At 60.4% G+C, this 14,074-nt stretch overlaps 1 protein-coding gene across 4 annotated transcripts in view; it reads right to left on the bottom strand.

Annotated features, from left to right (window-relative positions):
• The window catches only part of TXNRD2 (thioredoxin reductase 2), a 41,706-nt gene that overhangs the window by 6,363 nt on the left and 21,269 nt on the right, over positions 1–14,074 (bottom strand). For all 4 annotated transcript variants that reach the window (XM_051837300.3, XM_051837299.3, XM_051837302.3 and 1 more), the window contains exons 11-12: positions 12,451–12,625; positions 325–461 (exon numbers count right to left, since the gene is read on the bottom strand). In XM_051837300.3, coding sequence (XP_051693260.2) covers positions 325–461; positions 12,451–12,625 — 312 coding nt within the window. The remainder of the gene's footprint in view (positions 1–324; positions 462–12,450; positions 12,626–14,074) is intronic.

Below are 14,074 nucleotides of genomic sequence, written 5' to 3'. Positions count from 1 at the left end.
GGCTGCAGAGCCCCTGGCCGTCCCCAGCTGCACCTCCCTGCCCCCCACCCCCACCCCAGCAGCAGAGGGATGTAGAGAAACAGCCCAGGCAGGGAGGGTGGGGCCGGGCATGCTTGACCTGGGCTTGTCCCCCCAGCCCTGCAGGGCTGTAGGGCGGCAGTGGAGGGGAGGGGATGCCCAAGGCAGACTCCAGACCAGCTGATGCCCCGCTGTTCCCAGCACCCCCGGGTTAGGCAGAAAGCAGCATCTCTCCCGCAATCCTGGCACGGGTACATCGCTAGCACCCAGCCTGGGGCGGGGTCGGGGGCTCTCCCGGGGCCGTACCTCGGCGATGTCGCCAATGGCATAGATGTGGGGGACGGAGGTGGTGTCGCGGGCGTCCACCAGGATCTTCTGGCTCTCAGGGTTGGTCTCCACCCCGGCGCCCTCCAGGTTGAGGCCCCTTGTTTCTGGAACCCGACCTGGGGGAGACAGACAGCGGGGTGGGGATGTTTCATTGGGCAGTGTTGTCCTGGGTTCCTGGTGTTAAAGCATTTCCTGGGCTCGGGGCTGTGGTGCAGCCTGAGCCACCGCCCACGACAGAACCTGCCTCAAGGGCTGCTCTCTGGTTTGTGGGGAGGGAGCAGGCGCGGGCTGATACGTCAACTGCCTAACATCAGAGCTCGGGGCACGGGACTCCACAACTTTCCGTGGGCCCCAGCCCAGACCCTGCCCAGTGCTCTACGCACGCCGTGCCCAAGCCTCAGGAACCACGACCTCCTTGAGGCTGGGTGCTGTGCTGACCAAAGGGCCTCTGAGATGAGCAGGAAGGGCAAACAGTAAGTACAGAGAGCGCAGAACATGGGGGGGAGCGGAGGGGGACACACATTCACACACATGACAGCACATGTACACATGTGACAGCTTGCGGCACACATGTGGACACATGAAACGTGTGGTCGCAAACATGCGCGCACACACAACATACAAATACATGTGTGATATGTATGGCCGCATGTGACACACATGTAAACACACATGCACACACGTGTGTGTGCAGCGGGCTCACTAGTCCCGTGGATTCTGTTCCTGCAGGTTCAACCAACAGTGGACTGAAAACATTTGAGGCAAAAATTGTGCCCCTGCAGACGTTCCCCAAACAACACAGTAATTTAACAACTGTTGATGTAGCATTTACATTGTAGGAGGTATCTAATCCGGAGATGATTTGAAGTATGAGGAGGTGCGCGTGACAGGTGTTTGGCCTAGCGGCTAAGACGCTGGCTTAAGACGCCCACATCCTGTAATCACAGAACCTGGTTCAATACCTGGCTGAGGCTCCAGCTTCCTGCTAATGCAGACTCAGACGCGGCGGCTGATGGCTCACGGAGCTGGGTCCCTGCCACCCACAGGGGACACCCAGACTGAGTTCCTGACTCCCCCTGGTTATGGCCACTCCCCCAGCCCCAGCTGATGCAGGTATTTGGGGAGTGAACGAGCAGAGGGGAGCTCTCTGTCAGTCTCTTTCTCTGTGCACCTCTCAGATAATAAAAATAAAGGGACAATGTGTATAGGCCATATGCAAACATGATGCCATTTCATACCACGGACTAGAGCATCCACAGGTCTTGCTGTCAGCAGGGGCTCCCAGGACCAACAGCCCATGGTGCTGTGTGCACATTTACAAACGGGGTGGAAGGTTCCAGAAGATTCCAGAAGATGGAAACAGCCAGAAATAAGTCTGCTCAAAACATACCTTAGGCCCCCTTTTTCTTTTTTATTTTCAAAGATTTTTTAAAAATTTTATTTGAAAGAGTTAGAGAGAGAGGTAGAACCAGAGAAAGAAATAGGTGCTCCATCTGCCAGTTCACTCCCCAGATGACCACAATGGCCAGAGCTGCGCTGATCCAAAGCCAGGAACCAGGAACTTCTTCCAGGTCTCCCATGTGGGTGCAGGGGCCTAAGGAGTTAGGCCACCTGCGACTGCTTTCCCAGGCCACAGCAGAGAGCTGCATTGGAAGTGGAGCAGCCAGGACTTGAACCGGCACCCACATAGGATGCTGACGCTGCACACTGGGACCTTAACCAGCTGCACCACAGCGCTGGCCCCTGGCCCCCTTTCGTTGTTTGGAACCTCACATGTGACCTTCATATTTTTTAAAAAAAGTAAAATTGGGTTAACATAGGAGAACAATTCCTAAAACCTGCTAACAACCTAGAACACACAATTCTGACTGCACCTGAGGGTGGAGCCACAGCACGCAGGAGGCCCGGAGGCTGCACAAGGCCACGTTTTATTTTCCAAAAATTTGTCTCATTTATTTGAGAAAGAGAGAAACACAGAGACAGGAGAAAGAGACCTTGCATCTGCTGGTTCATTTCCTAATGCCTGCCAACACTCTGGCTTGGGCCAGGCTGAGGCCAGGAGCCTGAACCCCATCTGGGTCTCCCATGGAGGGGCAGGGGCCCTCTTCTGTTGCCTTTCGTGGTGCGTTAGCAGGGAGCTGGCTCAGAAGCGAGGCATGGTAAGGCAGCAACAAGAATCAGCCAGCGGCCTCTGCGCCATTTGCTTGGCCGACCCGTGAGAGCACTGGCTAAGGCGCTCACATCCCACCTCTGAGTGCCCGGGTTCCATGCCCACGGCGTCTCGCTACCGCCTGCTCTGGGAAGCAGCCGTGATGGCTCAAGTGGCTGGGTTACTGCCACCCACCTGGGAGACCCGGATTGTGTTTCCAGATCCAGGCTTTAGGAGAGTGGACCAGCAGATGGGAGCACTCTCTCATTCTCAAATAAACAAATACTTAAAGTGTGTGTGTGTGGGGGGGGGGGGGGGCGGTGAAGGCCCTCTAATGTCCAACTTGAATTGGAAATTCTCGCGTTCTTTGCGGTTCGGCAATACAAAGTCCTGCGCTCCGACCCCAGTCCCAGACTGGAGCCTGGAAATCCCACTCGCCGAGGGGTCCGGGCTCTAACAGGACCAGACATCCGTCCACGGAGCACAATGCGGGCGGGTGGGGGGAGGGCCGGGGGCACGGTGTGCAGGCCACGCATGCGCAGGGCCCCCTGCCCCGGATTCGCCGGGGGCTGCGGCGCTACGCTAGCTGGGAGGTGGGGTACTGGGGTTTGCATGGGCCCGCTGGCAGCTGCGGGTGAGCGGACAGCTTTGCCGGCCTCCACGTGACCCTTCCTGAGCGCACTGTCCTCCAGGGCTCTGCCGGGACCCCAGGGTGCCTCCAACATACTCCGCACCCTCCCACAGGAATCAGGCTGGACTTACGCCTTTGTCCCACCTCCGAGACCATGGGCCATGGCCCGCAGTGTTGAAAGGGGATGATGCCCTGCCCGGGGCCCTGGGACGGGCCCACTGCCCTCTCTCTGGGCGGCTGGCCTAGGGCCCACGTGAGCAGAGCAGGCAGGCAGGTGCCATGGCTGTTGTACACTCCAAGCCTTGGCTAGCTGTCTCCTGAGCCCCCGCGTTGAGGGTCCAGACGGACTGGGCTGTGGGGCACACCCATACCTCGGTCAGCTGGCTCAACTGGTCCTGCTTGCAGGATGCCAGCCCCTGGGGGGTGTGGGTGCGGCCCCCGGTGGGAGAAGGCAGCATATGGACCTCATCTTGGCCGAGCTGCCAGTGGGTGGCCACCGCAGCCGGGCTGCTCTCAGGGCTCGGGGCCATGTTTCGATGGCAAAAGCGATTGGGTATCAAAGGCAAAGTTCCCACAGCTTGCTGAGGGAGCTAGCCGGGATTCCGCGGGCAGCAGCCCGGAGGCGGGCGGTGCCCCGCCCAACATCTGGACCAGGCAGCCCCTGTGAAAGGGACGCCTGAAGGCTCCAGCTGCTGTCCCCGGGAGCGGGAAGTCAAAACACGGAGGGCTCAGCTAAGCTGGGCTTCTCACGTTCACGGGAGGCCGGCTCCAGCCGCAGGAATGGGGTGCCAGGCGGGCTGGCACCGTCAGGATCAGCCCAGATCGGGGTGGGGGTGGGGGGCCGTGGGCAGGGAGGGCTGGAGAGCATAGGAGGGGGCTGGGGGCTCAGGACTCAGCCCTCAGGCCTCTCCCCAGGCTGGGGCTGGAGTGCCCCAGGGCGGGCCATGTTGTACCCACAGCCCCTGCATGCCTGGCTGGCTGGTGGCCTGAGACCAAGACCATGGCCTTCTGTGCCCATGGTAACCATGGCCCTGTAGGTACCAGCCTCAAAGGAAATAAAGGTACCAGTCTCAAAGGAAATAAAGATTCAGGGCAGCGGGGGTGGGGTGGGGTGGGGGGTATTTAGCCTAGCGATTAAATCACCCCGTTCCATATCCCAACCCTGGGTTGTGTGTCTGGTTCCAACTCCTGACTCCAGCTTCCTGGTAACGCACACCCGGTTGGTAGCAGTGCTGGCTCAACTAATTGGGTTCCTGATCCCAGCTCCTGGCTTTGGCTCTCCCTCAAATGAGCAAATAAAACATCGCACTGCCCCACGTGTTGCTGCACCCAATACCAGCAGCCGCTACAACGCAAGGATAAGCAGGGGGGTACTGCAAAAAGCTCATGGAAAACAGCCGGCGCCGCGGCTCACTAGGCTAATCCTCCGCCTAGCGGCGCCGGCACACCGGGTTCTAGTCCCGGTCGGGGCGCCGGATTCTGTCCCGGTTGCCCCTCTTCCAGGCCAGCCCTCTGCTGTGGCCCGGGAGTGCAGTGGAGGATGACCCAGGTGCTTGGGCCCTGCACCCCATGGGAGACCAGGAAAAGCACCTGGCTCCTGGCTCCTGCCATCGGATCGGTGCGGTGCGCCGGCCGCACCGCGCCGGCCGCGGCGGCCATTGGAGGGTGAACCAACGGCAAAGGAAGACCTTTCTCTCTGTCTCTCTCTCTCACTGTCCACTCTGCCTGTCAAAAAAAAAAAAAAAGCTCATGGAAAACAAGACTTAAAACATTTTTAAAATTCATACTTTTTTTATAATGTGCATTTTCCATAAACTGTTTGCAAATGGATTTCAATGCCAAAATAAATGTACCCCTTTTATATCTTGATTCTTAAAATTTCTTTGAAAGGCAGACAGACATCTTCCATCTGCTGGTTCACTCTCCAAATGGTTCTGTCACAGCCAGGAACTGAGCCAGGAGTTTCATCTGGGTCTCCCATGTGGGTGGCAGGTGCCCAAGCACTTGAGCCATCTTCTGCTTTTCCCAGGCTCAGTGAGGCCCACCGTGGAGGCTCAGGTGCATTAGCAGGGAGTTGGGGCAGGAGTGGAGTAACAGGGACTTGAACCGGTGTTCATATGGGATGCTGACGTCAGTGGCTGAGGCTTAACCTGAAATGCCACAGTGCCAACCCCTGCCCCCCACCAACTTCTAAAAGCTACTTCCCACAGCCGCTCGCAGTACCTGGTACGTGTGTGTCTGAGCAGGTCTGCTGCCACCAGCCGTCACCACACAGGTGAGTGATGCGCCCCTCTGCGAGGTCCCACCCGCTGCTCCCGAGCCACTCCTGCTGTCCCAAGGCGGCCAGTGCCAGCCTGAATGAACAGCACCATTTGGAGTGCCAACTACGAAGCAGGAGCCGTGAAGGAAGGCACGGAAGCAGGCGGCCCCATGGCCCGAGACCGTCCGTGCTGCTCGTGCACACTGGGAAATCGAACCTGGAGGATGACGGGCAGCTGGGGAGGAGCCCGTGGTCTGATGTGGCCATGCTCCTCTCACTGCTCCAGGGACGAAAGCCGCTGGGGGGGGGGGGGGAGAGCGACCGGTGGCCAAGTCTACTCCTGGCAAGGGCAGCTCTGACGCACCGCAGTCTGTGCCCGTGGACCTGGCTGGGGAGGGCAGGAAAGCCAGCCCCGCCCAGGAGCCTGATGCTGTGAGGTCACGGTGACCCTGAGTTCGGACGGGCCCTGCACACCAGGACACGGGGCTCTGAGCCTTCACAGTGGGCCTTACTGCGCCACAGACCCCCTGAGGTCCTGCTCTCATGCTCAGAGCAGGTCAAGCCAGTGACACTGGTGGGGGAGAGGCCCAGGCAGGTGTCAAAGAAAGGCCCCCACTTAGCTGAGGCCTGGGCCTCAGAGGAAGCTGGGGAGAACAGGTGCCCAAGTTGAGGGGAGCCAGAAGCCGGCCCCAAAAGCACAGAGGGGCCCACTGCTCTGGCAATGCCTGGAGGAGCCCCAGCGAGACACAGCACAAGGTGTGGCCAGCACTGTGGTACAGCGGGTTAAAGCCCTAGCCTGCAGTGCTGGCATCCCATATGGGCGCCAGTTCAAGTCCCAGCTGCTCCACTTCCGATCCAGTTCCCTGCTAATGCGCCCGGGAAAAGCAGTGGAACATGGCCCAAGTCCTTGGGCTCCTGCCACCCACGTGGGAGACCGGATGGAGTTCCAGACTCCTGGCTTCAGCCTGGCCCACTCTAGCCATTGTGGCCATTTGGGCAGTGAACCAGCGGGTGGACACTCTCTCTGCTTTCAAGTACATCTTTTAAAAATCAATTCTAAAACAAATTCCAGCTCTACACAGACGACCTCACCACAGGGGAAAATGCTGTGCCAAATATGCCTCTGGCTCTGAGCGGTTTCCCGGAGGGAGGACAGCCCCGCCCCAGGGCCCTGAAGTGGGGGCAGGACCAGCCTGCAGCAGCTGAGCACTGCCAGCCTGCCCTGCTCCCACCAGCAGCTCCTCCAGCTGCTGCCGCTGGCCTGGGAGCTCCAGCCCGCAGGGGCCAGACGGTAGCAGCGCGGTCATTACTACCTGCCCTGCTGGGCCGCGGTGTGGGGGGAGGGCACAGACAGCCGGCCGCGGGCAGCATCACGGCCTCTTTCATCCAAAGGCGGGAACACGGGGCGCGCCCTCCGATTTCACGCCCGCAGGGAGCACGTGTTCTCACCAGCGGAGGCCAATCCGCGTAATGAGGTGAGATTTAAGTGCTGGCGGCGGCGGCAGGCAGGGTGAGCGGGGGCTGTGGGCCAGATGCACGCAGCCAGGGTGCTCGGGAGGCAGTCGGGATGGATGGAGGTGTGGGAGCGAGAGGCAGCTTGCTGAGCTGCAGGCCTGCAGAGCTGCACACACGGGGGGCCCTGCAGTGGCCTGGGCCACCCTCCTGAGGCCACATACCACCCCCCATGCCACAGCACACTCGTGTCTGAGCGGCCCACTTTCTAATGAGCCCCGGGCCCTCACTGCAGCTGAGAACCCTCAGGGGCTGCTGCCAGGCCCCGGCCAGGTTGGTCTCTGGGACCTGGGCAGGGCTCAGACATTTGCTGAATGGATGAATGAATGAATGAGCCCCCCAAGACTTGATGTTGGCTGACAACCCTGATGGTTGTCTCCGACCCTGGTGGCTGTGGGTGAGGACCTGGGTCTCTCCCAGGCAAGCCCACGGGCATCCACTGACCGTGCAGAGCCCTTGCCTCTGGCTCAGGAGGACGCATGCGCCACGAGGCGGGTGGCCATGACCACAGACGTGTCAGGATCGTGACTTGCAGCCGGCTGAGGCACAATTCACGGTCTACTCGGCATCCACTGAACTGGAGCAAAACCAGCAGTTCTCAATCGGCTTGCACTAAGCTCCAACCGTAAACACGGAATCTGACTCAGTAAAAAGACAGCCCCGGGGTGGGCACTGCGCCCAGCACTTAAGATGCCACTTAAAGACGCCCACGCCCACACGGAAGTGCTTGGGTTTGGTTTCTGGTCCCAGCTCCGGACCCCAGCTTCCTCCTAACACGCACCCCGGGAGGCAGCAGGTGATGGCTCAAGTACTTAGGTCCCTGCCACCCACGTGAGAGACTCGGATGGAGTCCCTGGCGCCTGGCTTCAGCCTGGCCCAGCCCAGGCCATTGTTGAGTATTTGGGGAGTAAACCAGTGGGAAGCACCTGTCTTTATCTGTCTCTGTCTGCTTCTCAAAAAAAAAAAAAAAAAAAGGGCCAGGCTGATGGCTGTTGGCACGCAGAGACAGGTCGCATCTCAGCTCACGCAGGGCAGATGGCGCAGGGACCAGAGTCTTTGTGGACGTAGAGCTGGCCCTGGGCTGGGCGGAGGGTGCAGGGCCTGGCAGTGCGTGCCGGACACTGCCTCCATTGCTCTTCCCCGGCCTCCCACGGCTGCCAGCACACCATCCAGGGTCCACATGGTGTGGTGGCGAGGCCCCGGGCCACCTCCCTGGCCCTCGGGCTGTGCATTCAAAAGGCGCTAGTGCAAGAGCTCCGTGGGGTCCCTGCTGACGCAAACGCTGCCAGCTGACTAACCAGAGGCGCTGGATCCTGCCACCCGTCCAAGGCTGTCCCCTCCCCTGGAGAGCGGGCATCCAGGCACGGGGGTCAGGCTGTACATGGCTCCAGTCGGGGGGCACGCAGGCACCAGGAAGCTGAGCTCCTGCATCCCGGGGCTCGCTGGCGGCCTCACAGGGTTTCTTGGCCCAAGGAACAGGAAATGGCTTCAGCAGCCAGGGCCGCAGCAGGTGGATTCCTGCCCCCCAGGCCTTGCGGGCTGGGACCACCCTCCTCAGCACCGGGCCATCAGGGCCTCTGGCACCTCCTCAGCACACCCGGCAGGGGACAGGTGTTCAAGGGCCTTGCTCTTCTCCCGTGACTGCCTCAGCACCTGGCTGCACCCCAGAGCTCTCTCTGTGTTCACTCTCTGCAGCCCGACCCAAGCCAAGGCGGCCGGGATTCAGGCCACAACTGGTTAACTCGGCGGCGGCGGGCGAAGTGGAGCGAGCGAGCCAGCGAGAGCGAGCCAGCGAGCGAGGGCGCACAGGCTGACTGCCTTCACTCAGCGCCGTAATCGGCACATCTGCAGACAGGAAATCCTCCTCCCCGAGTTCCCAGTCTATTATCTGAGACACCTGGTGTGGGCGGGTGATTCACAGACAAACAATGAGGGGCCCCCTGCGCAGCAATTAACTGCTTTAACTGCTAATGTGCTTAATCCACCTCACGGAGATCAAGGACTGGGGGGGCGGGGGGGGGCAGCACCACTGCCAGGCTGCGCAGCCCCCTGGGCCATGCCGGCGGCCACTGTGGCTGCGGCCGGCCAGGGTGCCCAGCACACAGGCAGCAGGGGAAGGCATCGCCCAGCCCCACACGGGTTCCCTTCTGTGTTGAGTCCTTAGGGGCTAGAGGACTTCCTGTTTCGGAGCACCCCGCCAGAGGCCGCCAGATGCCAGGCCCCCCAGGGCGCCTCCTGGAGGAGGATCATCCTTTATTGCCAGTGGGGGTGACGCGGGGGTGCAGGCTTATCTGTGCAGAGCAGAGCGGGAGAAGACAGTGCTGGCTCCCCAGTGTTTACAAAACCTGGCTCAGGCGGGCCAGCCAGTGAGCAAGCCATGAGCCAGCAGCGGAGCCGGCACATGCCCGCACGGCCCCCAGGAGGCCAGCCAGAGACCCCCGCTGCCTGCCTGCCGCAGCCGCCCTCTGAAAGCAAGGTCAGAGGCCAAGGGCTGCGAGAAGCTTCCACCACCCCCCAGCTTCCATCAGGCCCTGCTGTCTGGGGGGTGCTTTTTGAAAACACAAAACATAAAGTGGACTCGGTGGGAGGTGGGGTGGGAGAGGGGAGGCTTATGTTGGGGGGGTGCTGCCAGCTGTTGCCACTGGCTGCAGGGCCCGCCTCCTTGTTCCAAAGACAAGGGCCAGGGGTCCCCTGATGGGATGGGGGGGTGATGGCATTTAAGACAGGAACCCCAGCAGGCTCCTGGGTCCCAGGTGTGCCCTCTCCTGTCCCAAGTGTCCCCTGGGACACAGTCCCCGCCCACAGCATGCCCCAGAACTTCTCCTCCAGCCAGGTGAACACTGTGGGGTGGACAGGCACCGATGCCCTCCCCCGGCTCACGAACCTGCTCTGTGCATCCCCCGCCCCGGATTTCGCTTCTGATGTCCACGCGGTCAGAGCAACGTGGGAGGAGGAGGCGGGGCTTCTTCAGGAGCATTTGGCTCTGGGACCCCCACCTCCAGGGTGGCGTCACCTCAGCAGCCCCCAGCGTGGGCTGTGCAGTAACCGCACACTCCGTCGGGGCGGAGCTAGGCGAGCTTCTGAAGGCACCCCCGGGGTTCTGAGGCCCCTTTGGTGACTTCCACCTACGGCACCCAAGTTCACTGGCGATGTGGAAAACCAGAAGCCAAAACCCAAAGGTGCGGACGTCAGGGTGGGCGAGGGCATCCAGTATCTGAGGAGGCACAGGTGCGGGCACCACCATCTCCCCTACAAGAACCCGAAGCCTCCACGCGGGAGCCCACGCACGGCGGCCACAGCACCCGGCCTCAGCGGCATCGGGCTCTCTGCTCTGCCCACTGGGCTCCCAGCTGCACCTCCCCAGCCTCCCTCAGCTGGGCTCAGACCCAGGCCCTGGGCAGGAGTCTCTTCCTGCTACGAGAACACTCTCCATTCTCCCCCACGCCCACCCCCATCCCGCGGTACCTCGCCAGAGCAGCTCTGTGTTCAGCTAGGTGACCAATGGGTTGCTTCTGCACAGACACACCTGGTTAGCCATGCAAAATGGGCCCACAGCTCACAGGGAGCAGGAGGGTGAGAACAGAACTGGCCCACACCCGCCAGGCAGGGCCCTGAGCTGCCTCTGGAAGCCTACAGAATGGTACCTTCGGCAAAGGCCGCTGACTCCCACTCCTGGTGATCGGCATAGCCCAAAGCAGCCCCTGGGACGGAGCAGGTACCATGAAAAGGCTTGGGGGCCAGCATTGTGGAGTAGCAGGTAAAGCCGCTGCCTGAAGTGCTGGCAGCCCATATGGGCGCCGGTTCAAGACTCAGCTGCTCCACTGCCCATCCAGCTCTCTGCTATGCCTGAGAAAGTAGCAGAAGATGGCCCAAGTCCTTGGGCCCTTGCACCCACATGGGAGACCCGGAGAAAGCTCCTGGCTTCGGATCGGCGCAGCTTCGGCCATTGTGACCATTTGCAGAGTGAACCAGCGGGTGGAAGACCTCTCTCTAACTCTGCCTTTTAATAAATAAGTAATTTTTTAAAAAGATTTATTTATTTATTTGAAAGGCAGAGTTAGAGAGAGGTAGAGGCAGAGAGAGACAGAGAGGTCTTCCATCCGCTGGTTCACTCCCCAGATGGCCGCAATGGCTGCAGCTGCACGAATCCACAGCCAGGAGCCAGGAGCTTCTTCTGGGCCTCCCAGACCTGGATCGTGGGGCCATTTAGGAAATGAATCAACAGACGGAAGTCCTCTGTCACTCTGCCTTTCAAACAAATAAATCATTAAAAAAAAAAAAAAAAAGTTAAAATGGTAGTTCTGGGGCCGGCGCTGTGGTACAGCGGGTTAATGCCCTGGCCTGAAGCGCCGGCATCGCATATGGGCACCGGTTCAAGACCTGGCAGCTCCACTTCCCATCCAGCTCTCTGCTATGGCCTGGGAAAGCAGTAGACAATGGCCCAAGTCCTTCAGCCCCTGCACCTGTGTGGGAGACCTGGAAGAAGCTCCTGGCTCCTGGCTTCGGATCAGTGCAGCTCCGGCCACTGTGGCCAATTGAGGAGTGAACCAACGGATAGAAGACCTCTCTCTCTCTTTCTCTCTCTGCCTCTCCTCTCTCTGTGTAACTCTGACTTTCAAATAAATAAATAAATAAATCTTTTAAAAAAAATAGTAGTTCTATGTTATTTATATAAAGATTTCAAAATCTTTTATACAAAATTAGCTTATCTCTTAATTCCATTTTCCATGAGCTTTTTACATACTCATATATTATCCTAGTTTTTAAAAATACTTATTTGAAAGGCAGAGCGACAGAGAGAGAGAGAGAGAGAGAGAGGTCTTCCACATGCTGGCTCACACTCCAGATTGCCACGATGCCCACAGCTAGGCCAGGCCACAGCCAGGCACTCAGAGTTCCCTGCACGTCTCCCATGTTGGGTGTCAGGAACCCAAGCACCTGGGCCATCTTCCGCTGCTTTTCCCAGGTGCATCAGCAGGGAGCTGGATTGCAAGCAGAACAGCCTGGACTCGAACCGGCAACCTTACGGGATGCCGGCTTTGCAGGCGGAAGCTTGGTCCTGTGCTGATATGGGACCTAAGTGTGGCAAGCAGCAGCCTAACCTACTGGCCCCAGCGGTCACCATTTTAACAATGTAAAGATCTGGATCGTCACTGTGTTACAAACAGCTAAAGCTGAAATCAGAACACCTAGGGTGTTAGACACACACATACCCAGGCTTAGCTCCTGTGAGACACGTAAACCTTCGTGCAGTCGGCCAAGGACACGGGGTCAGGATCTTTCCTAAAGGGAAGCACTGGCTACCGGGCGGCCCCTTATGGTGTGTGTCCCCAGAACTGTACACTGTGATGGACAAAGGCGTGGAAGTGACCCAGTGTGCTGAGGAAGGCCAGGTGGAGGCTGACCCTCCCCTCAGCCCCGCGCCAGGAACCGCATTATAGGGGGAATCCGCAGGCGGTGACTGGAAGAGAGAACCAGGATTCCCACTGCCCACCTCTGTGTCCACAGGCCCTGGGGAGCCCAGAGCGTGCGCACGGCTCGGCGCGCCCTTACCTATGGCCCACAGGACGGTGTTGAAGACTCCCGAGTCCTCCTTGCCGCAGGTGCGGTCCTCCCAGGTGACCTGGAGCCTGCCGTCCGGGAGCCTCGCCACCCGGGAGGGGGTGCAGCCCCTCAGAATCCGGGTGCCGTGAGAGGCCATGTGGTCCGTGACCAAGGATGCCATTTGCTGCAAAGCCAAGAGGGGGCGCTGTGAGGGCCAGGAGCAGCAGTGGGAGACAGGTGCCTGGGGGTGGGCTCCTGGGAGGCTGGGAAGGGCTGTCTCCTCTGGGTCCTCTTGCTCTCTGCGAACCTGGAGGCTGACCCAACAGAGTGGTCAGCTGCCCTCCCAGCTCCCACTCCCCGGGGTCCCTGCCCTTGGTCAGCAGGTGCATGGGTCTGTGCTGTAGACGCCAACTGACTAAGCTGTCACTAAAGCCGGCCTCTTTTCTGCGGGGGCTCAATCCTGACGCCATTCCCCTCCTGCCTGGCCCAACCTCCCTCCTCCATCAGGCCACAGAGCCCCAATTCTCCGCCCAGAAGGGCCGGGGCAGGTGTGGGTACAGGCTTGGGGGATGATGAGGGCAGCTGCTCCCCCTTCCTGGACTGTGAGACCCTGGGGGTCCCCACCCTGGCAGCACATGGGGGCCCAGCTCCCTTGATCACTGGCGGGGAGGGGTGTCCATGCAGGTGGGTTGTGGGGCTGGCTGCAGCCGAACCTGCACCTGCACCCCTCAGGAGTGGCTCTGCCCAGGTGGGCTAGGTGGGAGGTACCTGTGGTGGGGTGGGGGGCAAGGTGGGGTTGGGGGGAGGGCAGGCCCAGCTCCTCCCCAGTCTGTATCACGGGGCCACGACAGAGAGCCAGGCAGCCCTGCCTCGCCACGCACCCTCCCTCATGGGAGCCCTGGGTCACCGCACACCTAATGACAACCTCAGACTTTAATGGGGTGGCTTCTCCTTGAAGAGGTTGTTGTTAAAACACAAAAGCCTCCATCACTCCAACTGCAGGAGTTTGCAGCCAGTGTGGAAGGAGGCAGCTACCCCCTGCCCCCCCCCCCCCCCCGCACCTGTGCCGACATTACCAGGTGGCGAGTCTGAACGCAGCCCCTGGGCAGTGGACAGAGGCGCGGTGGGACCTGCAAGGGCTGTGCTGACCCCTCCCTGGGGGCGCCCAGGACAGAGGTCCCTGGGGAGGACTGTGCACTGGCTCGCTGGGCGCTTGCTCCTCGCATCTCATCTGGGTCTGGGACTGACAGCACTCCAACCCGCCTCTTGGCTTGCAAGGGTAGTAGTTGTGCTCAGACCCCAGTGTGGGGAAGGGGGGAGTCGGGAGGGGGCGGGGAATGGGACTTCTGCGACACCCAACGGCCACCTACTCATGGGACCACCGGAAGGAGGAAGCCAACCAGCTAAGGCCGACCTGGCAGCGTGCAGGGGTCCCTGGCTGCAAGCTCCCCGTGCCAACCCCTCCCTCTCCCTCCTCGGGGGTGTGTGTGTTTCCACGTTTCTGACAAGCTCATCCAACTCAGAGCGTTAAGGATTCAGACCACGCAGGCACCTGTGAGGTGTGGCTGGCAGGCTACAGGGGACCACAGCGGCCTTGGCAGGTGGGGCGGGGGGCTGGGGGCTGCAGGGCTCT

The sequence above is a fragment of the Oryctolagus cuniculus genome, chromosome 21 (genome assembly GCF_051225735.1).
Source record: "Oryctolagus cuniculus isolate XC-2025 breed Fujian yellow rabbit chromosome 21, ASM5122573v1, whole genome shotgun sequence".
Classification (NCBI taxonomy): Eukaryota; Metazoa; Chordata; class Mammalia; order Lagomorpha; family Leporidae; genus Oryctolagus; species Oryctolagus cuniculus.
Note: the sequence above shows the minus strand (reverse complement) of the source record. Positions and strands in the feature narration are given on the sequence as shown.